General features: G+C 38.0%; 1 protein-coding gene across 1 annotated transcript; it reads right to left on the bottom strand.

The window, feature by feature from the left end:
- Positions 1-1421: 1421 nt before the first annotated feature.
- ALDH7A1 (aldehyde dehydrogenase 7 family member A1) lies at positions 1422-27956 on the bottom strand. The gene is made up of 18 exons (XM_058168855.1): positions 27633-27956; positions 25861-25914; positions 25424-25489; positions 23521-23601; positions 22386-22509; positions 20710-20842; positions 18713-18757; positions 17971-18048; positions 14855-14952; positions 13546-13587; positions 10953-11047; positions 10323-10407; positions 9936-10042; positions 8479-8595; positions 7929-8026; positions 6191-6264; positions 3511-3586; positions 1422-1873 (listed from the first exon to the last, which is right to left on the bottom strand). Exons 1-18 carry the CDS (start codon positions 27834-27836, stop codon positions 1819-1821), a joined length of 1632 nt encoding a protein of 543 aa, XP_058024838.1. The 5' UTR covers positions 27837-27956; the 3' UTR covers positions 1422-1818.

Genomic DNA, 27956 nt, shown 5'->3' with positions numbered 1-27956 from the left:
TAGATTAACCTCTACCCATCTGTTGGTTATAATGTCATTCTCCAGATTTGTTAGCAGTTTGATTAGAACCTTTACTGATTCTTTTGTTGCTTGCCATATTATTTTAGATAAAAGCCTTTCAGAGGCTTTTTTTTCCTGAAGCGTCATTTCTGAGGCTTCTTTCAGCCTTTGAAATCTCAAGTTTGTGAAGTTGGGCGGGGCTACATTCGGAGTATAAGACGCACCCAGATTTTCACCCTCTTTTTTTGGGAGAAAAAGGTGTGTCTTATACTCCGAAAAATACGGTATATTAATTTGCAGGACAGCATACAAAACATAATACATGTATCTTATAAACTTCCAATCAAGGTCAAAAATGGATCTTTTTATCATTAGAGATTGCTAGATTATGTGCTTTAGCAATCTTCTCACTCATATAGGAAGAAAAATCGGAGATATGATTGTAAATAGCCCTACTTCCTTTTTAAAAAAAGTGACAATTTAGATTTTTTAAATATAATTTTAAAAATAGAGTTGGGTTGGTTGAAAGCGGTGGCTATATGTCTCAGAGCCTCGCTCTGTTCCTCCCACGAGCCTCAAAAACCACCTTTCTAAGCTTTCTATAATGCAATATAGCTCTCTGAAAGCAATACTTTGATTCTAGTATCTGAATGAATAATAGAAACATTTTGAGGGGTCGTCAAAAGCTTCAAAAAAGCTGAAGGAATTTTTGTATAACGAGAACAAAGCTATCGCACTGATTGTTTCAACTTAGCCCTAAAGGAGAATTTGTCACTGTTTGTTTACGCAGCTCTATTCCACCTGCCAGTTCTGTTTCAAGGTGAAGGAAGGCGACTTCATTCCACAAATCATACTATCCCTTCCTAACCTGGTGCCCTCCAGATATACAGGACCACAATTTCTATCATACCAGCCAAGCCAGTTGCAGATGGCATGAATTGCAACACTAGGTTGAGAATTCTACTCTAAGAATAATCCTCTCTAATACACGGTGGCTCAGTGGCTAAGATGCTGAGCGTGTCAATTGAAAGGTCGGCAGTTCAGTGGTTTGAATCCCTAGTGCTGCATAACAGGGTGAGCTCCCGTTACTTGTCCCAGTTTCTGCCAACCTAGCAGTTCAAAAGCACGTAAAAAATGCAAGTAGAAAAATAGGGACCACCTTTGGTGGGAAGGTAACAGAGTTCCGTGCGCCTTTGGCGTTGAGTCATGCTGGCCACATGACCACGGAGATGTTTTCAGACAGCGCTGGCTCTTGGGCTTTGAAACGGAGATGAACACCGCCCCCTAGAGTCGTGAATGACTAGCACATATGTGCAAGGGAAACCTTTACCTTTTAATACAGGGGAAGATTTTATTTGAAGAAAGATACTGTGGTTTTCCAAAACAGAACATTTTTTCATAAATAAATAGATACTCCATAATAACAAGAGCTTTATAAAGTTTATTTCTCCAATGAAGCCAGTATCATATAAATTATTTCCAAACACATTGGCTGCCATTGCACTGCCAATGTGGCAAAGATAGGATTTTAGGATTTGTGCAAGCTCATAATCCAAATTTTGTAGCTCATAATCCAAATTCTATTTCACTGCCAAACTCTTCATCTGCCCTCCACTGCACAGACTCAGAGTCTGGGCACATTATTAACATGATTGGCATACATAACGTAATTTGAATTTTCTGGTTGAAACTAGTGCAGAAGTTACAAACACCCTTGATGCTTGATATTTCAGGTAGCCGTTGTCTGCGGATTTGAAATCAATAGATGTTTGGTTTCTTACTGCAAGGTTCACCAAAGGTAGTGTTTCCACCTGCCTCTTAATTAAATTTGATTCCTTGAGCAAGAGGCAAATCTTTGCTGTAATTAATTGTGCTGAAAGATAAAACAGAAACCTTAAAATATGCAGATGTTAGAAAAAATCACATCTAGACAAAACTAAATAGCTCAACATAGTTTCTAGAATAATCAATCAGGTCAAAAGACATTTTAAGAATTGAGAACATGGATTCAAATGGAAATACATCAAGGCAGTATGCAGGTTTGCTAAGGAAGTTTCTATATTCATGACCATGTATCATTTTATTTTTTCAGATTGATTCATTTTTAGATTTTATTAATTTAACATAATAACTCAAGGTGACAAACATATCTAATACCCCTTTCTCCTCCTATTTCCCTCACAGTGACCCTTTAAAGTGTGTTGGGTTCAGAAAAAGTGGCTGACCCAAAGTCACCCAGTCGGCTTTCATGCTTAAAGCGGTACTAGAATTCACATTCTACTGATTCTAAGCCCAGCACCTTAACCATTACACCAAACTCACTCTTTTTAATTTTAATGTTTCTTTTTAATTCAGAACTGCTACGTAGTATCTAATAGACTTAACAATGGAAGTAAATACCAAAATGGCAGGATGAAAAGAATTAGAAGAAACATATAGGAATAATTCTAACAATTCTGTATCCTACCATAGAACAAGTTACTGTAGAACCATCCGATTTCAATTAGTGAACCATTCTGTATCCTAAGGCTTCAGATTTGTTTAATTAAAGAAAAAGAATGAATGGAATTCTGTATCAGATTAGAGGAAATATGCATAGCTGTTCCAAACAGGAATATTTCAGGATAGAAAATTCTGCACACCCTACCGGAAAGCACACATGTATGTTGCTATCTCCTGTATGCCCAAAAATCAGTTACTGCCATCTTCCATATTCTAAATACCAGTTAAAGCTGCTTTCTCCATAAACAAGCAAAATTTTGTCACCACAGCAGCAACCTTACTTTTACCTCAATAAATGTTTGCCATGGTCTTTTAAAGATGACCTAGAAACATTTCAATCACCTCACGAATAGTATTATGCTTGACTCCCCTTAAAACCTCTTTGAGTTTCCTCACAAAATCTCATGTCATCAGATATAAAACGTAAAATCCTCTAAAATGCAGTTTTTAGTATATACATGTTTATATTTATTCTGAGTTCATATATACCATTATGTTTAAGGTCAAATTATTAAAATTCTTAGTAGAGTATGCTAGTCCACTCTGCAAGAAAATTAGCTGAATAAGCATAGTTTGCTGCAAATCCTACAATGCATCCTGCATTGCCTTAAATGTGCCTCTAGAGGAGAGACACAAATAGAGGTCAACTTTAAATTTTGAGGGACATGCTTAGTAGCCAAAAATAGCCAGAGTCCAAATGAGAACTAAATTTGATTTAATTCAGTTTTACAATTAAATGAAATGTCATCTAAATTAATTAAATGCATGTATTAACATAATTTCTTGTGCACTTAATATTTTGTCCCTTCTTTCACATTTTTTTAAAAATTTTCTAAGGGGATTCTACATTCCATGAGTTTCTCTTCCAAATTTTAGAGTGATTAGGAGAACATTTACACCAAGCATCATCAACCTGATACCCTGGAGGTAGGCCTGGGAAATTACAAAAGTATCTGGAGGAAATTATGGAAAAATAGTTTATGTATACATAACCTCTTCAGATCTTACCAGGTAGATCGCCTCATATACTGCTTCCATGAATCACTACCAGATTCCCTTCCACCACCTGTGTGTTTATTACCTCCTAGAACAGGAAAGAGAATAGAAATTGTATTTCTAAAACCAGGCAGTGCTACTTTGCATTTCTAAGTCTCATAAAAATGAAACATTTTCATAGCATGTTGGAGTTTCCTTCTGTGCACTGGGGGTGGCGGGGGGGGGGGGCAGTTTCCGGTACTATCTTGGAGAAAAAAAGCTTGGATTATTGGCGGAGGGGGGGAACCTTGGTGCTCTAATTTCTGTGGTCTGGTTTCAAACACTCCATGCTGCAAATGTTTTGTGCCAAAACCCTGTTTGGATTTCAGACCAGACTTTTTTCAGAACCAGAGGGAGGCAGTGTTGTGTCTTGCTCGCTCCCCCTGCCGCAGCCGGGCCCCTCTTATCTCCTGCCGGACGCTGATAGTTCGGAAGAATGTCCTGGCATGCCTCCAGCCCCCAGCCCTGGCACCATGCCCGGACAGGCCGAGCAAGACGAAGGGCCTGACGTGCTTTCAGCCCCCAGTCCTGGCACCATGCCCAGGCAAACGGAGCAACTAAACCCCTCCCCCACAGCATGTGAGCCTGAAGAATGTGAGGCCAGTCATGAGCTAGGATTGCCAACAGCTGGAGGCTGGAGAGATCCTCGCTTCTGGAGAGTTGAGAGGTGACGTCAGCAAAAGGAAGGGAGGGGCAGGCCTGGATAAGTGCTGAGTCATGGAGCCACACCCAATGGCCTATATAAAGGACCTGCTTTCTGGCATTCTCTGAGTCAGGCAAAGTCTAACTGGATTGCTGAAGTCACTTCCTGGTCTCCTGCCTGCCTTGAGAACTCTGATAGGACTTTGGCAGAGCTGCAGAGGCATGCTTGATACGGACTTCCCCGACCCGGCCGTCAACGGAGGAGTGGGACACGACAGGCAGTTTGCAACCTTCCCTACTGGCTTTCCCTCTGACTTTCCGAGGAAGCCACAAGGGAAGACTTCTAATGGTGGTCCCATAATTGCAGGGTGCTTGACAACCTATCATTAATTGTGAATGGGTTGCCAAGCCCAATCACAATCATGTGACTGTGGAGACTTTGCAATAGCCTCTGCAACTTCAGGCATGTGTCTCAAGTCCTTTTGTATTTTTGGATGGTCACTAAACAAATGGTTGTTAAACAAGAACTATCTGTAAACTGCAAATTCTTCAGCACAGATCACTTTCAGAATAATTTTATCAGATAAAACAATACATTTTTCCAAACATTCCAGAGTGTGTCCTCCAATATACCTGACATCTATCCAAGTTAAACAACAGATTTAACATATATTTAGCCCAAATTCCAAACTAGTTCATTAAATCTCATGAGATGTCAGCATTCGTATATGAGATCTTAAGAGACAGGGAACTGGGAGACACTTGTATCATCGCATGAGGCCATGAAGTAGTATCCAATTCTTGAAAAAGTAATTGTTTCCCATCCTATCAAGGGAGATGAGTTGAGTGCAGAAGTGTGAATTACCTACAAAGAAATCCAAGTGCAGATCTCTATTAACACACCAACAAATATTAGTCTGTTCAGTCATCACTTAACACACTCTCTGCAGAGATAATTTTGCATATGAAGCCAATCCGCATATAGACGAGAGGTCGAACGACTAGCCTTGTGGTGCAACCAAAACAATCTGGAACTGAACATGCTCAAAACCATAGAAATGGTGGTAGACTTTAGAAGAAACCCTTCCATACTTCCACCTCTCACAATACTAGACAACACAGTATCAACAGTAGAAACCTTCAAATTTTTAGGTTCTATCATATCGCAAGATCTAAAATGGACAGCTAACATCAAAAACATCATCAAAAAAGGACAACAAAGAATGTTCTTTCTGCGCCAACTCAGTAAGCTCAAACTGCCCAAGGAGCTGCTGATTCAGTTCTACAGAGGAATTATTGAGTTTGTCATTTGCACCTCTATAACTGTCTGGTTCGGTTCTGCAACCCAACAAGAAAGACACAGATTTCAGAGGATAATTAGAACTGCAGAAAAAATAATTGCTACCAACCTGCCTTCCATTGAGGACCTGTATACTGCACGAATCAAGAAGAGGGCCGTGAAAATATTTACAGATCCCTCGCATCCAGGACATAAACTGTTTCAACTCTACCCTCAAAACGACGCTATAGAGCGCTGCACAACAGAACAACTAGACACAAGAACAGTTTTTTCCCGAAGGCCATCACTCTGCTAAACAAATAATTCCCTCAACACTGTCAAACTAGTTACTAAATCTGCACTACTATTAATCTTCTCATAGTTCCCATCACCAATCTCTTTCCACTTATGATTGTATGACTGTAACTTTGTTGCTGGCAATCCTTATGATTTATATTGATATATTGACCATCAATTGTGTTGTAAATGTTGTACCTTGATGAATGTATCTTTTCTTTTATGTACACTGAGAGCATATGCACCAAGACAAATTCCTTGTGCGTCCAATCACACTTGGCCAATAAAAATTCTATTCTATTCTATTCTATTCTACAATGTATTTCTGACTTCAATGCAGTTGGAGAACAGAATTATCCTGAAACATTTACAAGCACTTGTTCTGTGTATAGGGCAACAAAGTTATGGAGATTTAGCTATATCTATACAACTTACCAAATGCACCTCCAATTTCAGCTCCACTGGTAGGGATATTGACATTAACGATTCCGCAATCTGACCCTTTGGGCCTAGGGAGAAAGAAAAAGATGCTTACTAAATGGCAATTAGTATGAATTCCCTTGAAATTCTTAAACTTCAAGAGACTTATCAGGAATATGAATTTAGAATATTTCATCTGCACTTTTGAGGCACAGGAGGCCACCTAAATCTATTTCAGCAAAATATTAGAAATTACAAATATAATAAACCATAGGTAGCATTATATTTTGCTAAAATTGCATCATATTCATTCTGATATTTCTGAACTGTGTCAGCGAGATGGAAAACAAGTTGGCACATTATTATCTTTGATAATAATAGCCAAATGGTCTTTCTAGTGGAAAAAGTCAGAGAATTACTGAACAGTCTTTCATAATAAATCCTTATATTGGTTTACAATCTAGATACAATCTAACTGCGAAACCCTATAGTGAAAAATAAATTTCATCAAATCAGAATGCGATTTCTGGATTATATTAAAATCTTTTCACGACAGATCATTTCTATCTATACAAAGTTTAAAATCTCTGTATTTCTTTTAAAGTCACACATGTGCATATGTATATATGTGTGTGTATATGTGAATAAAGAGATACCACATAGATACATTCTTATTTAGCCTTCAAAGTTCTGTTTTCTTTCAGGTCTGTTTATCACTTTTTAAATGTGTGTATTCATTTCTATGCTTCCGAGTTTGTCTTTTGGCTTTTAAAAATTCAAAAAAAAAATTAGAAATATACAATGTGTTCCAAAAATCAGGCCCCATAGAACAGTTTCTTTATTGATTAATATTTATTTTCACCTTTTTATTATTATTATTATTATTTATTAAATTTGTATACCGTCCTTCTCCCGAAGGACTCAGGGCGGTTCACAGCCAATAAAATACGAGAATACATATAACACAGGTTAAAAACAGTATAAAAAACTAATTCAATATATGGCCTAAAAATTTGGATACAATTAAAAACTCCATTTAAAAACCCCAATTAAAAACCCCAATTAAAACTACGTTTAAGCTAGCCCTGCACGCTGAAACAAAAGCGTCTTCAGCTCGCGGCGAAAGGTCCAGAGGTCAGGGAGTTGACGAAGCCCCGGAGGTAGCTCGTTCCAGAGGGCAGGGGCCCCCATAGAGAAGGCCCTCCCCCTGGAGGTCGCCAGCCGACATTGTTTGGCTGACGGTATCCGGAGGAGGTCCTCTCTGTGGGAGCGCACTGGTGGGTGGGAGGCTACTGGTGGCAGTAGGCAGTCCCGTAAGTAACCCGGTCCTAAGCCGTAAGTAACCCGGTTCTAAGCCTCAATATTATTGTGCTTAGGAATGTACAAAGATCGCGAGTTAAAGAAGTGTTCCTTAACTTTGGGAACTTTAAGATACATGGACTTCAACTCCCAGAATTCTGTGAAGTGCTCATATCTTAAAGTTAGCAAGGTTGAAAAACACCACAAGAGAATAAAGGAAGCACTACTTAATTATTTGTTTAGAAAGTTTGGAAGAAAATAAAATCAATTCAAACATTACGTTTATTTATACAATTAAGTTATGTCTCTGTTCTGTGGAGTCTGTCTATAAAACCTGACTTTGGATACACCATGTATATGAACAGTCTAAAAAGAGGATAAATAAAAAGTAAACAAGTAAGTTATGTCATATTTTAAGCAGATTCATATTTTCCCTCTTAAAGAAAATTCATACCCTAGCCATCGGAATATTCTGCCCAAATCCTTAGTGAAGATGCTGCTGGACAAGCCTTGTTTCACATCATTGTTCCAACTAAAAACTTCTTCCTCTGTCTGGAAAGCAAAATAAATAAAAAACCTACATGAATTTAGCACTAAATATAACCACAAAACTAGGATGATAAACCAGAACTTCTAAAACTTTTAACTACGTGCAAGGCCTAGTAAAGTCACAAAAAGACTGAAGTGCGCCCCAAACTATTAAGGAAGCAGGATGTTTTGATGAAATACTCATTTTTCCAGGGTTCATTGTACTCCTCATATTGGTCCCAGATCAGGGAGGCCTTATCATACCAATGACCTTTTAATTACCCTATACAATCTCCTTGGATAATCCCAGAGGGCTGCCACCAACAATTCCCAAGCACTTGAGATATTTACTGTACATGCAACACAGGAGAAAAACTCATGCAGCTGCAATACTGTCACTTCCAAGACTATGATGGTAGCCGTTTGGATTTCGATATAACCTTGCTAGCACCTAACTGAAGAGCTGATTTACTTACCTTAAATTTGAGCACATAGAGAATAGGAGCAAATGTCTCTGTATGCACAATTGAAGAATTGTGAGGAAGACCAATCACAATGGTTGGTTCAACATAGTTTCCAGGACGCTCTATAACCTTAAATTTAAAAGAGAATGAAAAAAACCACAAGTTTCAGCCAAATCAATCTCTACATATAACAATATCTACTGCATAAAATTCCTTCAACAGCTGTGTTTGCAACACACAAACCATACCTAAAAGCAACAATACAACTTCAAATCTAAATATTGGTTTGTCAGAAATATGTAAGTGTAACTTGAGTCTTAAGAAAAGTCATCTTCATTTAACTGCTCATATCAAGAGAGGCGATTTCCCTTTCTTTGCAAGTAGCTTCTTAAGGAGACAACTGGCAATAGCAATAGCACTTAGACTTGCATACTGCTTCACAGTGCTTTACAGCCCTCTCCAAGTGGTTTACAGAGTCAGCATACTGCCCCCAACAATTTTGGAACTCATTTTACCAACCTCGGAATGATGGAAGGCTGAGTCAACCTTGAGCCGGTGAGACTCGAACTGCCAAACTGCAAGCTCCAGCAGTCAGCAGAAGTAGCCTGCAGTACTGCATTACTAATTATCAATAGGAAACCCTATGATATCAGATTGGAAATATACCCAAGAAAAGTCTATCTTTTGGTCCTTCTCAGCCTTCTGTATTGGGCTTCATACAATCAAAGCAAGCCACTGCTCTGCTTCAATTTTGTAAAGATCTATATTTACAAATATGAATTCTCTTTCAAGTCAAGTTAAACTCCTGAAAACTTCATGGACACATCCATTACTTCATTTTGTAGTGGCAAAAGGCACTGCTCCACAGCAATGTATTTTTTAACTTTCTACTCTTCCGGAAATTCCAGGTGTTCACTTATTCAAGTATTAAAGAGGAAGACTGTGCTCAAATTGACTACATTCAATTAAGTGGCACTTCTTGGATTGGTATTCTTCAAACATGATAAAATGTACATTACTACAGGCTATACAAACATTATACAAATATGTGGTTAAACCTCACGAAACAAAATTTGAAGGTGAAGATTATTTATCAGGTGAAGGATAAAGGCAGCAATAGTTTGAGGGGGTAGATAGTATTGGTCTTCGACATCACTGTTTTAAAGTTTTATTTTATAAGTGGCCGGTTTAGCTCTGCCTGGTTAAGGCCTGTTATTAAGAACACAAAGCCTGCAATTACTGCAGGTTCGAGCCCGGCCCAAGGTTGACTCAGCCTTCCATCCTTTATAAGGTAGGTAAAATGAGGACCCAGATTGTTGGGGGGGCAATAAGTTGACTTTGTAAATATATACAAATAGAATGAGACTATTGCCCTATACATTGTAAGCCGCCCTGAGTCTTCGGAGAAGGGCGGGGTATAAATGTAAAAAAAAAAAAAAAAAAAAAAAAGTGTAAATGAGAATAATCACCTTCCCACCATAGACAACAGAGCCACCTTGCTGTTTGGCTACTTCCACTGCATCAAGGAACATCTTAACTGCTTGCTTTGTATGAAGAGGACCATATAAGGTGTTTGCTGCAATTAAAAAAAAATGTCGAAGTGAAATCCAAATAACACGTATAAGAATATAATGAGAAATCCATTAGATTTATTTAAAAGGTTCATGGCTACATCTGGAATTACTTGAAACAACTTTGTTGTATACATGGTTATTCATTAGTACATGATATATCAGGGCATAGTTATAAACAAAGGAAAGAATTCTCTGAGGTGGCCTGAACACAACACTAAAAGTAGTTAGATTTTAGCCAAGAACTATCACAGTCTATTTCTATGAATAAAACAAAGCTCTTACCATCCCATGGATCTCCAATACGGATTTGAGCATATGCCTTCATGAGTTTTTCCACCACTTCATCATGGATGCTTTCATGCAAAAACTAAGCAGAGAGTCATGAATACTATTAGCAATAACAGCACAACTTCAACATCCTATGGAAAATTATGGTATCTTCTGAAGATCTTCCAGATTTTTCTAGAGTCTAACTTTTGTAAAGCTATGACAAGTAACCTTTCTCCACGTTTATGTGCCTGAGCGTACTTAAGCATTTTATTTTCATTTTGATATTTGGCAACTCAGGATAGAATTGGAAGGACATTTGAAAAGAAGCAGTAAAAGATACCACATTACTCTTTATACCTTTTCAAACTGGAGGTTAAATTTATACAAATTTCGTCTTATTTTGTTTTAAACTGAACAGAAAATAGGACAGGAAGTAAAAAAACAAATATCTACACTGGAAAATATTACAGTATATTTGCTGGGGTCAGAAGCAGTAGTATGCACAAATTCATAATTACTATCAAGATTATGCAGAAGATATGAAGAGAATGAGTAAGAGAACTTATATATATATTATCTGTCTGTCTGTCTGCCTATCAGTCCATCAACCCAGATATCAAAATACACGAAGATATTATTTACCAGCCTCCTAGCAGTTGTACACCTCTGGCCTGCTGTACCCACAGCTGCAAAGAGGGCAGATGGGATGACCAGGTTGAGATCTGCATCTTCAAATACTGAAAGGAACAGAAGCAGAACATGATGGTCCAATGCAAAATATAAGCCAAATAAATACCAACTACAAGGAATGAAACAACTACTACTGGTGAAAGTCTGTCAACGATTTTTATTCTAAATATATCAGAGACATTTATAGCCAAAACAAAACATCTGTAAAGGTGAGATAGACTTTATCAAACAAACTTTGTTTTGATTCAAGGAAGTCTTCTAGATCCATTCAGAGTTGGAAAGATGATGAGAAAAAATATAATAAAACTTACAAAGCAGAAAGTTCTTAAAATTAGCAGCAGCAGCAGCAGAATAGAATTTTTTAACTTCCATGCATAATTCCCATTGCCATCAGAATATTAAAGTTTTCAGTATAGTTCAGTATGGTACTTTCCACTTATAGTAATATCAGTATCTGAAAATCTTAGAATAGAATAGAATTTTTTTTTTTAATTGGCCAAGTGTGATTGGACACACAAGGAATTTGTCTTGGTGCATATGCTCTCAGTGTACATAAAAGAAAAGATACGTTCATCAAGGTACAACATTTACAACACAATTGATGGTCAATATATCAATATAAATCATAAGGATTGCCAGCAACAAGTTATAGTCATACAGTCATAAATGGAAAGAGATTGGTGATGGGAACTATGAGAAGATTAATAGTAGTGCAGATTCAGTAAATAGTTTGACAGTGTTGATGGAATTATTTGTTTAGCAGAGTGATGGCCTTCGGGAAAAAACTGTTCTTGTGTCTAGTTGTTCTGGTGTGCAGTGCTCTATAGCGTCGTTTTGAGGGTAGGAGTTGAAACAGTTTATGTCCAGGATGCGAGGGGTCTGTAAATATTTTCACGGCCCTCTTCTTGATTCGTGCAGTATATAGGTCCTCAATGGAAGGCAGGTTGGTAGCAATTATTTTTTCTGCAGTTCTAATTATCCTCTGAAGTCTGTGTTTTTCTTGTTGGGTTGCAGAACCGAACCAGACAGTTATAGAGGTGCAAATGACAGACTCAATAATTCCTCTGTAGAACTGAATCAGCAGCTCCTTGGGCAGTTTGAGCTTACTGAGTTGGCGCAGAAAGAACATTCTTTGTTGTCCTTTTTTAATGATGTTTTTGATGTTAGCTGTCCATTTTAGATCTTGCGATATGATAGAACCTAAAAATTTGAAGGTTTCTACTGTTGATACTGTGTTGTCTAGTATTGTGAGAGGTGGAAGTATGGAAGGGTTTCTCCTAAAGTCTACCACCATTTCTATGGTTTTGAGTGTGTTCAGTTCCAGATTGTTTTGGTTGCACCACAAGGCTAGTCATTCGACCTCTCGTTTATATGAGGATTTGTCATTGTCTCGAATGAGACCAATCACTGTTGTGTCATCTGCGAACTTCAGTAGCTTAACAGATGGATCATTGGAGATGCAGTCATTGGTATACAGAGAGAAGAGAAGTGGGGAGAGCACACAGCCTTGGGGGGCCCCTGTGCTAATTGTACAGGAATTTGATGTGATCTTGCTTAGCTTCACCTGCTGCTTCCTGTTTGTTAGCCCTTGGTTCCCATAACTCATTCAATCCAGGGACTAAATTCAGGGTTTTGCCTTATCTACAGGGCCAATACAATCAGGCCAGCCCCAACACATTTAGTCACATCCCCATTTAATCCACTCTTCTATTCCAGAAGACAGTGCCTGGTTCAATGGGGAATTCATGAATTCTGGCAGTCAGAAAAGGGATATTGTTATCACCACTGATTCATGCCAACTTGTACTCTGACTTTCTCCTATGACTCTTTCCTATGACACAGAAAAAATACGGGACTCAAAATGTCAGCAAGACCATCTGAAGAAGCATGTTTTAGCTACATCCCACTCTATCCTTGTAAGGGAGGGGGAGACAAGAAATATAAAGCACACTTAGGGCAGCAGGCAATCCCAGGGTGGTGGGAGGTGGGGGAAGAGATGAGAACAAAGAGCTTTGGGAAGAGGCTTTACTCAAAACTCCAGAAAATAGATAAATCAACTTGGTGAATCAGAATAGATTTGCAGGCCAGCAATTCCATGATTGCTAAGGAAAAGTAGCAAGTTTGGGGCAGTCATTAGATGCATTAACTGTCTTCTGCTGTATAAACTGAAGTGAAGATGAAAAAGAGAAAAAGGGAGCTGATGACTAGAACTAAAAGGCACTTTGTGAATTATTATCTACCCACCTTATGCAGTGAGATTAGTAGATTATTGAACTGTGGACTGGAAGAAAGTATAACCAAATAATGAAGCAGAAAAAAAAGTAGAAACAATAAGAGTTGCGAGGAAAAAACAATATGCATTTAGTTTAAAAAGCATTCTCAGCATTCAAAGTCAAGCATTAATAGTCTACTACCAAAACATTTTTGCATTTTAATCAACTATTCAAATGGACTATTAAAATGTACAGTATTAGTTTCTGTACATATTCAATAACCCAAGAATTAGTAAACACTAGTATCAGATTTAAATTGAAATATTAATTACCAATAATAGCGTTGTTTCCACCAAGCTCCAACAGGCTTCGTCCTGTTAAAATAAACAGTAAATCATATTAATCTAGCCATTAACTAGCATTTATGCTAGCCCACCTCCCATCATAATTTTATTTTAAAAATGTGAATCCAAGAAATGAAAATGTTTAACAAAAAATGTACCACAATTGTTTTATTTACATAACCAAAATATACTCATTTTTGCTAGCCACTTACAAACAAATAGTGCATACTAGCATTTCATTTAGTTTAATGTTTTGTATTTTGCTCTAATTCTCAACCATGGCAAAAATTAGAGTTTAAACAGTTTAAAAAATGATTTTGAACATGGTTCTTGACAGGGTTCTTGACAGGGTCAACTGGGAGAATATTGACAAAAATGGCAAGTATTGAAAGGATTCATTTTTCATAAATAAAGACAAACAGATCTTCCATACATTTTTCATACAAACTGCTATGATAAATTTTCTTTTGCAATTGTGATTATTTGTAGCATAAACTCTAAGCTGCTGATCTTACTAATAATCAGAATAATTAGATTAATGCCTGTGTAGGGAAGAACTGTAGCTTGCACTCTTACAATATTTTTTCAGACACATTACATTAACCCAGTTTTGTGAAAACTCTTTTCTTTTTATTGTTTCATTTGTAGTAACGGTACTATATTTGCAACCTATTTTATTATTTGCACCTCAGTGGTAACATGTAACACACAAGAATTGCCAAAGAGCAGTATATGCTATCGCTGTGTGTCTTTGGGCAGGTACAATCTCCCACGTACAAAGAAAGAGTTGTTTAAGATTCAATAAATCCACACTTTCTCACTACAGTGTATCCAAGTGTACCTTGGCAAGCACTCCTTGCTGGAAGCTACCTTACCTTTCTCTTCTTCTAATCCACTGGAGAGAGTGACTTTAAAAATAACTCCTCTATCCTCCATTGAGAAAAGGAACAGGAGTTTCTAGACAGGAGGCAGTGGAAAACGGCTGCCATATTTCATTAATGATCAACATATGGGAGGAAATAGGAATGAGAGAGTTTGGGGGAGACAGGAAAAAAAGTCATATTTCTTTCCCTTCCCATAAGGCGCTTGTGGGCTTACCATCTTTTCTTGGTACGGGAAACTCATATCTCTCCAAGAATGTTGAATTCATTAGTAATAGAAACAATGACTTTGAACAATAAACCAATGCCACAGTTTATTAATACATCTGCAACCCAACTTGAAGCTGGTCGTTTTTCTTTCATGCATCTATAGCCATGAAAAGAAACTGAGAAAAAATTCCTAATATTACACTTACCAAATCTCTCCTGGACTGTCAGAGCTACCTGCTTGCCCACATTGGTGCTGCCAGTGAAGGAGAGCAGATCAATTCGCTCATCTTTTGCCATTGCTGTGCTACACAAGACAATACAGGAATATTTTCAGATAGTCAGTAGTAGAAAAAGTAGAGCTAGAAAGCAGTTCTTGTTAATTACCATTAAGATCTATTGCGATAACAACAATGGAATATCTGCTCTATTACACTCTTCATATCATTTTCCTCCTTCATCGTAAATGAAGATTCTTTGAAAAACGTTGATATTTATACAGCATGAATAGAATGGCAAATGCTTTAGTGTTCTGCTCGATATGGATCTATATGGATGTTATGCATAGGAAGAAAGACTTACATTTGGTAAATAGAATGAGGAGATAACTACGGAAAGAAAAAACTGGAACTCTATTCATTCTCCCCATTCTGCAAGCCTTTCCAGTAAGGCTGTGCAACGGGTTCAGTTTCATAAAGTTTTTTTGTAGTGTCCTGGACCATAAATTTTCCAGGTTCTCACCTTTAATTCCATTCAACTTGTTATTAAACTGCTCACACTGTACTAACCAGATTTTATTTTTCAAACTGATTTTTAAAAATAACACAATAGAAAGGCTTATATACTTCTATGTACTATATTGATTCCTATAAATAGAAAGACAATCTATATGGCACAATTCTCAACAACAAAGGCGTCTTAATTTCTTCCCTGTTATCTCAACATTTCTAAAAAATATTTCAGCTTCAAGACAATGTCGCATAAATTAATGGTCCACCAAAGTTTCAGAAGAGCAAACAATCCATTTTATCCATTATAAAATTGTACTGATGGAGAAACAATTTGTCAATTCAAATTCATTTTCTTTTCAATACAACTACTTTTTCTAATCATTCTACCAGTGGCAGCACATTTAAACCGCAATTCTACACCTGGAATTGGACCAATCTATGTCCACTGAAAATCGTTATTTTCTTATATAGCAGTGATTTAAGTGGCACCCTATATAACAATTCCCTTTTCTTAAATTCAGCCAACAGTATGGAAGAAAGATGGAACAAAGGAGGTAAGGAAATACATTATTGTTTGAGGATAGAATTCATTTGGATTACCGTATATACTCGAGTATAAGCCGAGTTTTTCAGCAGGTTTTTTGTGCTGAAAAACGTCCCCTCGGCTTATACTCGGGTCTATACGGCTTATACTTGAGTTTGTTTTTTTTTTAAGCCCCTCGGCTTATACTCGAGTATATACGGCTTATACTCGAGGTTTTTTTTTCTTCTTTTTTTCACATTTTACCGGACGGAAGCCCTGCCGGTGCAGTGAGAGGGCGGGGCGGGGGAGCCGCCAGCCTTCTCAGCTGAGGGAGGGAGGGTTTCCCCAACCGGTAGGTGCCTCATTTCCCACCCTCGGCTTATACTCGAGTCCCCAGTTTACCCCAGTTTTTGGGGTAAAATTGGGGACCTCGGCTTATACTCGGATCGGCTTATATTCGAGTATATACGGTAATTAATTTGCTATAGCTACTAAACTGTCCAATAATTTTCAAGGCTCTGAGCAATTTCTATAATTGATAGAATCTATCAATAACAAGGTTAAATATCAGTCATACAATACAACAGGACCCTCTGCTAAATGTTCCACTCAGTAGGGTTGTAACTTCATTGTCCTCAGCACTTTCCTGAAGAAACTGTCTTCACAGCTCTGCAGCTTATTTATTTAGAGAATTTATATGGCCGCCCACTAACTTTCAGTGACTCTAGGAGGTTTATAGACAATTCAACAATTGCTCAATAGGGAAAATGGAGCAGTTGCTCAATAGGGAAGGGGCAATCTGGATATTTGGGGACAAACTATTCCACAGAAGGAATCTGTAGCCGTTGCCTTTTCTGTGGTGAATACACTTGTGAGATTTCAGATACAGAAGCTGAGAGCAAAGAAAAGGAGATGGATGTTTTTAAGGAATGATGCTAGCATTCCTAAAAAAAAGTAGAACTTATTGCCAGAAACTTTAGACATGCATCAACATAAGCACATAATCATGAAAAAGCATCAATACTTTATCTGGGGCAATAAAACAAATAAAATGTACTTAGTCAGAAACAGTAGGCAAAAGGTAAGCCAAAACTATAGGGAAAAAAGTATAAGAACCACCAAATAACAGAGTACAGATAATTAGTAAATTGGAGAGGGGGAATTCAGAGAGTGTTTCTCATAGGATTGATTGCTAAAAATGAGAATTTACTCCTGAGATTCTGGGGATTCGGAATTAATTTATGTAATCCAATTGTAAAAAAGGGAATTGGATTTGCACCAGGTATTTGACAACCGCAGTCAATCATTGTGCGACTTTTAATATTCTGGCCATTGGCTAGAATATTACCTCTCTCATCTCTCTTCATCCCATCTACAAGAAAGATATTTTTCTAAAAACACTGCTATGACACCACAAATATTGAAAGTGGCACCCTACATTTCAGAAATACAACAGCTATACTCTAGAAAGCTCTGATAAATGGATGAGGCCCACAATGGAGAAGTGACACTGGACTCAGGCTTTCATCTCTGTCGTTTAAAAAAAAAACTTTCCCAATGAGAGCTTGTTTACACCACTGCTGAAATGCTATCTGTTTGGACTGGTTCGGAGAACCGATAGCTGTGGCAGCACGAGACTCCGCCCACCCACCCGGATGTCACTACTTCCTGGTTTTAACCAGGAAGTATCCTTTTTTGGACCCTCTGCGCATGCTCAGAAGGCTTTGTGCATGCGCAGAGGGTCCAAGCACACACTTCCGAACTGGTAGGGAAGGTAAGTAGGGAATAGCATTGAAGACCTCTAAGCCTATCCCTCTTCAATTTTGCAACTTCTGAAGGATCTATAGAAGCTGAAAAGAAGGCAAGAGAGAAGATCTCACATGAACTTTTTTTCTTCCAGGTCAGAATCATATTGCCAACCTTGGTGTGGAAAACGCTAGAAATCCAATGGACTGTGGATCACTATATCAAGAATTACAAGATTATACACCCTTAGAAACAAAAATAATATGATTTTGGTAGTACTGGAAATTGTCCAAAATTTACATAATATTCAAAATGTTGTACCTACCCAATATCTGCTCCACCACAAGCCAAAGAGCAAATAGCACCAGGCAGCTTGTTATTCTCTAGGACTTGTGCAATTATTCTGGTAATCAAATAAGACATTCATTAATGATACAATCTTTTCAATGGGGAAAATAAAATAAGTTTGGATAGATATCAAATAAGATTTCGCTTTTGACAATTTCATTTTGCAAGCATATCTAGATGTTGTTGAATACAATTCCTTTTCATGGAAGAGAGAAGTGTTGCTCATTGAAGTGGCCCACCAATGTAGCGGCCTGTCGTCCTTCTCTACCCTGACCTCCTGAGCTCTGGAGATCTTCAAAAGGTAAGTCAGCGATATGGTGACTGAGGTGGGGAGGAGTGCGTGGAACCCGATGGGCTGGCAAAGCAGGCCCAGAGTCTGCTGGGACCCAGCAGGGAAGCATGGGGTGGGGAATAGACAGAGTGTCAGTCGTAAGGGCAAATGACTGCTGGTGGGTGTGTTTATGCTATAGCTAAACTTTCTAATTTTTGAATAGTTGCTAAGTGACTATTCGTAAGTGGATGACTACCTCCACTTTCCACATCACCTCACTGTAGATGTTTTACATCTGGAATGCCTTCATGCATGGGTGTCCAGGCAGCCAACTCAGAAAAAGGACAAAAAGGTGAAATATCAAACAACAAGCTTCTTGAAGCAATGCAGAAGACAAAACAAAATTGAAACTGCATGCAAGTCATATCAATAAAGGAAAGAAACTCACTTTGTAACAGCCACACTGGTGAGGGATGTTGTAGGTGCACCTTTCCTTTAGAAGGAAGGGGGGAAGATAAATATTCTTAGACATAGGAATAATCTAAATTAAAATGAGTAATATATGGTATTTTAAGACATATTGCTCTGTTTATTAAGCACAGAAAACTACAAAAGAATGGGATAATTACCGGTATAAAAAGTTTTTTTCTAAAAACCAAACCTACTAAAATCATCAAGAGATTTCTATATATCCTTAGCCAAGTTTTAAACAATTCCAATTCTAAGACTGCACCTCAGAAACCCACAACAGGCAATGCAATTGAGAGTTGTGCTAAAGGGTTTGACAGAAAAGCAGTTTCAGAAAAATTAACCCATCATATTCTGAGTCATAGCAAAAGAAAAATGAATCACATGATTACCCTTTAGCTCATACAATCTACTAAAGAGTTCCTTCAGACTCCAACTGTTATTGTTATTTTTAGAATGATCTTCATCTGAATAAGGTTATTTTAACAACTTATTTGGCCATTTGTTTCTAAAATTGATTAGCTACTCCCATGCAGGAATTGTCAGGAAAAAACCCTCACCATGTGGTTGCTACTCCGTATGTTTGTTCCCATTCTTGCAGCATTTACTTTTTCAAGTCAATTACTTGAGCACACACGCTGTTCACAAACTGCATTTAAACTATCATATTTCACAGCTTGGTAGTAGCCTAAATTGGGGTGGCTTTGTGCATTCACCAACCTGACACAAAGCGTGAGGATGGTTTGCTTGCTCTATTAACAAAGACCCAAACCACAGCACCTCATGTATGGCAGGCATGGAAAGCTATTTTAAGCCTGAGCTGCTAGAAATCTCGGGAACTGCCTAATGATCAAGAGACAAGATGGGTGATTTGTGGCATCCAGTTATCTTGGCAGCATAGACACAGAAGTTACACTTTGCCAGCGTGAAGGGATGACAGGTTCCTTACTATGTCATATAGAGAAACAAAGAAACAACAGGACATGTTTATTGCAGTATTAACTTACTAAGTAAAGGATCACTACCTTATATACTCCCTTTTAAAGAAATGTCATCTAATATATATTAATATCTAATATATTAACTAGAATATGAATGCTGTAAATGAGATAAAAATATCAACTAATTTCCTGAAGACATACAGTTGTTTTGTACAATTAGCAGTTGCAATATCCTATGTTTCTGTACCATTTACAAATGGCACATAACCACTGGCTATATATACAGGTGGTCCTTGACTTATGATCAGCGGTTTTAACTACCGTTGGAAGTTACGACGGATTGTAAACGGTGCTTTATGGTTCATCTTAAATCAATCATAGGGCATCATAAAATGGGAGGGGGGAGTCATGTGATTGTGATCTGTTTGGCCTGTTTGCAATTATGGCTGATTGCCAAATGCCCCACAATCACACGATCACCACTTTGCAACCTTCTCTGCTGCCTTCCCCAGAAAGTCAATAGGGAAGCTGTCAGGGAAAGTTGCAAGGTGCTGCTGCTGCTGCCTACCAAGTTTTACTTGAGGTAAAACTGGGCTTTGAATGTGAATGCGGCATTTGTATACATTGCCATTCAGCTGTGTAGGGCAGTTGTACTTTTTTTTTTTAATGCTTAAATATTAACCTGATTGAGAGTATTAATCCCATTTTGAGCCCAAATTATCTCCTCGGCTACCAATAAATCTTCCCAGTTCTTTTTAAATTGAGACTTTCTACAGCACCTATTTGTCTTAAGAGCAGGAATCGAATTTTAATTTCCTTCCCCATAAGAACAGCCTTTAGTGCTAAAAATCTAACCAAATTCCAGAAAAAAGAAAGTCTTACTTTTCATCGTGCAGGGTTACTAGATTGGCTTTATATCATTTTGAATTTTTGTTCTTTTCATTGTAGTCTATGTGCACGAACATTTTTATAACACGTAAAGTATGGAGGCTGCCAAGAAAAACACTCATCTGGAAACTGGGAAAAAATACCTTACCATAGGCAGACATTGCCACAGATAAGAGCAATTGCATTGTTCCAGCCATAAACCGCAACTGGAAAATTAAAGGCTGTGATGATGCCGACTAATCCCAAAGGGTTCCATTGTTCTATTAAGGCATGTCCAGGTCCTGAAAGCAAAAGCAGCAGTTTCGTTTGGCAAGCGCAGGTTTTTCTTTCTTTTTTTACTTAGCTATCCCATTGTCCAAGGAGATCAGAAACATATATAAAAAATATCCAAACTTATTCTTCTATTGTTAGGGGGAATTACTAAAATTGGTCCTAGGTCAAGCAGCACGTTTTATCTAAGTTAGCAATCACAGATCAAACATTTCAAAGAAAGGCTCAATTCAATAGTCAGGTCAAGCCCATTTGAATTTAAAATATGGTTTCCAGACATGGAACGACATCTTTTTATGGCAGATCCATTCTCAAGGTTGAACTTTCTTCCCAAATAAACATACAGGTAATCCTCAAGTTATGACCATTGTTCACGACTCTTCAAAATTACGACAGCACTGAACAAAGAGACTTGTGACTGGTCCAGGGGTGCTATTCAGCAGGTTCTGACAGGTTCTGGAGAACCGGTAGCGGAAATTTTGAATAGTTCAGAGAACCGGCAAATACCACCTCTGGCTGGCCCGAGAGAGGGGTGGGAATGGAAATTTTGCAATATCCTTCCCCTGGAGTGGAGTGGGAATAGAGATTTTGCAGTATCATTCCCCTGCCATGCCCACCAAGCCACACCCACCAAGCCACAGTATGCCCACCAAGCCACGCCCAAAGAACCAGTAATAAAAAAAATTGCATTCCACCATGAACTGGTCCTCAAATTTCCAGCTGTTGCAGTACCGCAGCAGACACATAAATAAAATTTGAGTGCTTGGCAACCAGCTCGCACTTACTGGTTTTAGCATCCCACAATCATGTGATGGCCATCTGCGACCCTCCCTGCCAGCTTCCCCCAAGCAAAATCAATAGGAAAAATGGCAAGGAAGGGCACAAGTCTCTTGGATAAGTCTCTTCCACTTAGCCTTTGTCCACTTGCATGCACTGCGCCTCCATTCCTTCTTCACTCACATGCATCCTGCAGCCTCTTTCCTCATCTTACCTGGCATTGCAGGCATTCCCTGCAACAGCCCGACTCTTTAAGTGGAACTCTTATCACTTCCTGCTTAATAACCCATACATCTGGGATTACGACAACTACAGGAGTTGCTAAGCGATGGAGTCAAATGACATCCCATTTTATTCATGCAGTTCCAGTCCCAATTGCAATCATAACTCAAGGATTACAAGCCTAGATATATACAACCTCACTGAAGATTTTCACTGGTACAACAGGAAGGAATTTTTTTCTTCCTTGTTTTCCCTCTGTCTCTGGAACAGATTGGTGGAGAGGGATGAATATTTATATAGAGGTAGAAACTATTGTGTCACTTGTATTTCCTACAGACTGGAGAAAATCCATACATTATATATTTTAACCAAGTTTATGCAAAGCTGATATAATCTCTGGTTGGGACAAGAAAATATTTTGCCTCTTCCTGAAGACTATAAACCTAAAATATTACCTATGTCCAAAATCATTCAAAATTCTATTACTGAGATTTTCTATATCAAATTACTTTAATCCAGAAAAAAATTCTTATGCAGGCAAAATTGCAGACTTACTTTCTGAAGGCAGCATGGGTCCACCAAACATCCGAGATAAACCAACAGCATAATCACAGATATCTACATATTCCTGGACTTCACCAACACCTTCAACCAAGATCTTCCCCATTTCTAATGATACCTAAAGGCATTACGGAAAACGTTAATCACATGGAACATGAATGCTTACAATTTCCTTAGATCCTCCTTACAGAATAGAACACCGTAAAGGAAGAAATCTGTCTTTTTCTATTTGTATAATTACATTATGTATGCAACCAACTGATTGCTCATGCTGCTGTGATTGACAGCTGTAAATGAAAACACTAATGTAATGGAATTGTCTGGCTTCATCTAATGAGTCTAATCCAGGGCTCTGCAAAGTTGGCTCCTTTAAGACTTGTGGACTTCAACTCCCAGAGTTCCTCAGCCAGCTTTGGTGGCTGAGGAACTCTGGGAGTTGAAGTCCACAAGTCTTAAAGGAGCCAACTTTGCAGACCCCTGGATTCTAATCTATGAACACTCAGTTCTTGTGCTCTGTAACGCTGAAGTCGAGGATAAACTAAAACACACTGATGCAAGAACAGCATTTTTTTGTTGTTGTTGTTGAACAAAACACAGGCACACAATGCCTTTTTTAACACCTTGCCCTATGAGTCAAGAAGACCGAAAAGTTTTTTTAAAAACTCTGTTGTTTGGATTGGTTAATAGGTGGATTGGTAATGAATGCTGACTGCTAGCTGCTACTCAACCAACAACAGAAATTTGGAATGATTAATTTTTTGGGGGGGGCGGGAAGTCCAATTATCCCACAAGAAATGACATGCTTAAATTATTTTAAATTTCTATATTCACATTTTTATTCTGTCATAACAATCAATTTAGGAAGTTCAATGGAATATTTCAAGCTGTTTTGTTCGGAATGTAAAAACACCTTTTTTGGTATATTTCTAGCAGTTACTATCTTCAACTTTAATTAATGCTTGCTAACAGAAATCAAGTTTGTTGTCATATCAGTGTAATGGCATCTGTCAGTGTTTAGAAATCTAATTGATTAAATAACAACGCACTCCAGAAGCAGCAAAGCAGGAATTATTGTCTGCATTTCTTTTTATTAATTTAGGGATTATATCAATTCGATGCCAAAACTTACCAAATTTCCCAAAACTTTGATTTTGTCTCTTAAGGCATCTCCAATCTGTCTCACTATTTCTCCTCGTTTAGGTGCAGGAACCTATAAAAAGAAAGCAAAGAAAAATTATTTGCTTAAGTCCAGTCTTTCAGAATCCTGCATACTTTGCCTAACTCATAAATCGTATATTTCTGGACATAAAATTGTGGCGTGTTTTTTTTTAACCACTATGAATAGTTAACAAAGCCTACACCAGATTGATAACACCAGCAAAACTACAGAAGTTGCTACAGTGAAAATTAAAATATTCAGTGACATAAATCAGGAAAAATAGGGGAAAAAACCCTGTCTGGTCTATTGACACATTTTACAATTTTTACCATTAAAGGTAGTCCTCAATTTTCAGCCATTTGTTTAACAACAGCTTAAAGTTACAATGCCTCCAAAAAAGTGACTCACAACCAGTCTTTAAAGTTACAACCACTGCACCCACCCACCCATAGTTGTATGATTGCATTCAGGTGCTTGGCTAGTAGCTTGCATTTACAATGGTTGAGCATCTTGAAGTCATATAACTTCAATTTGCAACCTTCCCAGCTGGCTTCTGCTAAGCAAAGTGAACTGGGAAGTTGGATTCACTTAATAATCATATGATTCACTTATTAACCATGTGATTTGTATAATGAGATGATTCACTTAACAACCATGGAAAAAATGGTAATAAAATTAAATGTCACGTGTCTACAAGTTTAATGACTGCATTTTTAGTAACTAAAATTCGGGTTCCAATTGTGGTCACAAGCCAAGGACTACCTGTATACATTTTGAAATAAATATAGCAATAACAGTAGCACTTAGACTTATATACCACTTCACAGTGATTTACAGCCCTCTCTAAGCGGTTTACAAAGTCTGCATATTGACTCCAACAATTTTAACGACCTCAGAAGGATGGAAAACTGAATCAATCTTGAGCCTGGTGAGATTCGAACTGCCAAACTGCAAACAGCCAACAGTCAGCAGAAATAATCTGCAGTACTGCATTCTAACCATGGCACGACTTCGACCCGTATACTATTTTTAAATGCCTCAAAAACTTAGTCATCAAGTTACTTGAACCAGCAGAATGGAAGTTAACGAAATTAGGTCATATTCCAACATTTATTTCAGTTAATATATCATGCATTGTTTCAGTGGAAGGAAGTTCTATGAAATATACTTGAACTTACTCTCAAATGAACCTGAATGAATAGGATCAGATTTTAAAAGCATATAGGAAAAAACACTAGTTGATACTAGTTGGCAAAAGAAATTCAACTTATTCCTCTTTCTACAGAAATTTGTGTTGGTTGACAGATTTCATATCATGTGTACAATTTAAAAATATGAACTTTTGAACAAGTTCTGAAAAAATACAGACTAGAGTCCCTATCAAAACCATCCCTAGCATTCAAGATGCAGCCACTTAATTTAATTCAAATATGATCCCATTAAGGATATGGTTAGTGTTTTTTATACTTGGCACCTTTGCTGGCTGGGGAATTCTGGGAGTTGAAGTCCACAAATCTTAAAAGTTGCCAAGTTTGAACACCAAATTGGAGCATTTCTAAATACATTTCAAGTAAAACTTCAAATTGTTGGTTTTAATTTTATTTATTTCAAAAATGTGTAAGGCACTTTCTAGGATAAATTTCTCCTGATGGCCTTAGGGTCATACCCACTGAAAAATAATTTCCCCCCCATATACAATTCAGGAAAATATAAAAAGATTTAACCAGTGGTGGAATTCAAGTAATTTAACAACTGGTTCTCTGCCCTAATGATTTCTTCCAACAACCAGTTTACCAAACTGTTCAGAAAGTTAACAACTGGTTCTTCCAAAGTGGTGCGAACTGGCTAAATCCCACCATTGGATTTAACTCACCTCTGCCCATATTTGCCAAGCTTCTTTAGCTTTCTTTATTGTTTCTTCATAGTCTTCCAAATTTGCCTGAAATCAAGCAGTAAAAAATGCTGCAATGGACACAGTGATAACACAAGACTCAGCTCCTCATAAGTCAATGGAGAATTGGAAACTAAACAGATGTGTTCATAAAGTTATCTGTAATCAAGTTCAGTTTGAGGGTTTTATTATTATTAAAACACCAATTAGCTCTATTTCTACAGAAAATCTCCATCCAGTAAGGGGGGGTGGGGGAGAAAAGATAACCTATAATATTTTCTACTTGCACTGCTTTTAGCTAGTCTGCATTTCTTACCCATCTCATGAACTTAAGAAACATTCCAGCCTTGAAATCTGCTTATTTTCCCCCTAATGATGCATTTTATTAAAGAGTCAAATATATATTAAAAAAATCTTACCTGGCGAACTTTAGCTATGGGCTGATTATTTGCAGGACAGTATGTTGTCACAACCTAAAGGAAAAAAAACCACCATGAACCTAAACCTCATGGTCAAAAGCTGGCACAATTTGTGGCATTGGCTGGATCCAAATCAATAAAGTAGTTTTATGCCGAGTCACATTGTAGAAACTGATAAATCAGAATGAGTTCGGGCAAAAGGCAAAAGTCCAGGAATCAATCCATGCAAGAAGTAGTTGAATGCTAAATACGGAAGAAAAAAGATAACAGCGAGACATGTTGGTGATTTTCAAAGACCTGAAATGCAGAATTGCCTCTGTACTTCCATGGGAAAGCTCAGATCCAAAAGAAAAAAATTGCAAGGAAGATAAGTTTCAACCACATATTAATTGAAAAAAGCATCAGTTTTAGGACAAGGCTCAGATGACAGCTGGAAGCAGCAGGCTTTCCTTCTCTAGAAGCTTTTAAACAGAAAGATTCTGTAATACATCCCACCCTGCAGATCCTGCACTGAGCAGGTAACTAAGAAGAATGTGATTGCTTCTAAGTTTTCAATCAGTTCTGTGATAGTCATCCCGGTCATCTTAGCTTTGGAATTTACTAATCAGCCACATGCCACCTATTATTTTCATCTCAGTTGCTTGGCTGCAAAATGACAGTGCATATGCCCTGGAAATACAATTGCTAAATTTCACAACAGCTTTGGCTACATCAATTAGGGTTTCCAGGATATGAAGCCCCAATATATTTTTATTTATTTATTTATTTATTTTTGTCACACAGTATATATAAGCATAAGCATGTAATAACTATACAATATATAAGCATATATATAAGTACAAGTATGTAATAACTATATTAATTGGATATAACAAAAGGAAACAATAGGACAGGAACGGTAGGCACGCTTGTGCTTTTATGCACGCCCCTTACAGACCTCTTAGAAATGGGGTCAATAGTAGACAGTTTTTGGTTGAAGCTTTGGGGATTTTGGGAAGAGACCACAGAGTCAGGTAGTTTATTCCAAGCATTAACAACTCTGTTACTGAAGTCATATTTTCTGCAATCAAGATTGGAGCGGTTAACATTAAGCTTAAATCTATTGTGTGCTCGTGTATTGTTGCAATTGAAGCTGAAGTAGTCTTCGACAGGAAGGACATTGTAATAGATGATTCTATGAGTTAAACTCAGGTCATGTCGAAGGCGGCATAGTTCTAAATTTTCTAAACCCAGGATTTCAAGTCTGATGGCCTAAGGTATTTTGTTGTATTCAGAGGAGTGGAGAACTCTTTTTGTAAAATATTTCTGGACACGTTAAGTGTGGCTGGCACTGGTGACTCCATCTGACTATCACCATAAAGTCAAGTTATGCAGAAATATTATAACGAGGGTAAGTTCAGAAAATTATACAGTCTGCAATGTTTTAGGTCAATCTGATGAAAGTCACAAAAGAGGGAAGGAGCCAAAAGAAGCTGCAGGATTGAAAGACACGCATTCTCTCTCTTTCCGAGCCGAGATAAATGAATGATGAAAACCGAGACTCGTCTCTTTCTGCCAATTCCAATATGGGCTGCTGCAACCTAAATTCTGAGACGTAAATACGTTACTTAAAATGCAAAAGAAGAAAACCATGAGAAATTCAAAACCGCAGACGCGATGCACAAGTTCTCAAAGAACTGGAGAAACAACTCCAAAAAGCGCCCGCAGGACATTCCTTCATAGTTTTTAGGGCTGTCCGTCAAACTGGCTCCCACCCCGCCTTGCAAGCCTACCTCTCCTCTTCCTCCCCAGGAGCCATTGTAAACTCCCTCGTTTTCTTCTCGAAGCCCCAATTCTTTCAGCCACGCGTACTGGGCTTGGTTGATCAGCAAGGTCGACATGAAAGCGGCGGGTCTATTGCAAGAAGCGGTGAAGGAGACGCTCTTCCTTAGCAGAGGACGCCTGGCGAGCACCGAAAGTCCAACTTGCAGCAGCATAGCGAGAAAAGGACCGTGGCACCTTTAAATCACCCATAGGCCAAAGAGGCGTCCGTCAAGAGCCCACCCCCAAACGCAGAGCCCGGACTGGCCAAGGCAAAAATACTCAGTCCACCGTTG

This window comes from Ahaetulla prasina, chromosome 2, assembly GCF_028640845.1.
Source record: "Ahaetulla prasina isolate Xishuangbanna chromosome 2, ASM2864084v1, whole genome shotgun sequence".
Lineage (NCBI taxonomy): Eukaryota > Metazoa > Chordata > Lepidosauria > Squamata > Colubridae > Ahaetulla > Ahaetulla prasina.
The sequence above is the reverse complement of the archived record's forward strand: the minus strand, read 5'-3'. Positions and strand labels throughout refer to the sequence as shown.

Bases quoted from the DNA above. Each gene is read 5' to 3' on its own strand.
- ALDH7A1 (XM_058168855.1), bottom strand. From the start codon at position 27,836: ATGCTGCTGCAAGTTGGACTTTCGGTGCTCGCCAGGCGTCCTCTGCTA. The intron at 18,758-20,709 runs GTAAGGTATTTT...TTCCTTCTAAAG, and splicing joins TGTGGCAATGTCTGCCTATG to GAAAGGTGCACCTACAACAT. The intron at 6,265-7,928 runs GTATGAATTTTC...CTTTCTCCCTAG, and splicing joins AGAATATTCCGATGGCTAGG to GCCCAAAGGGTCAGATTGCG.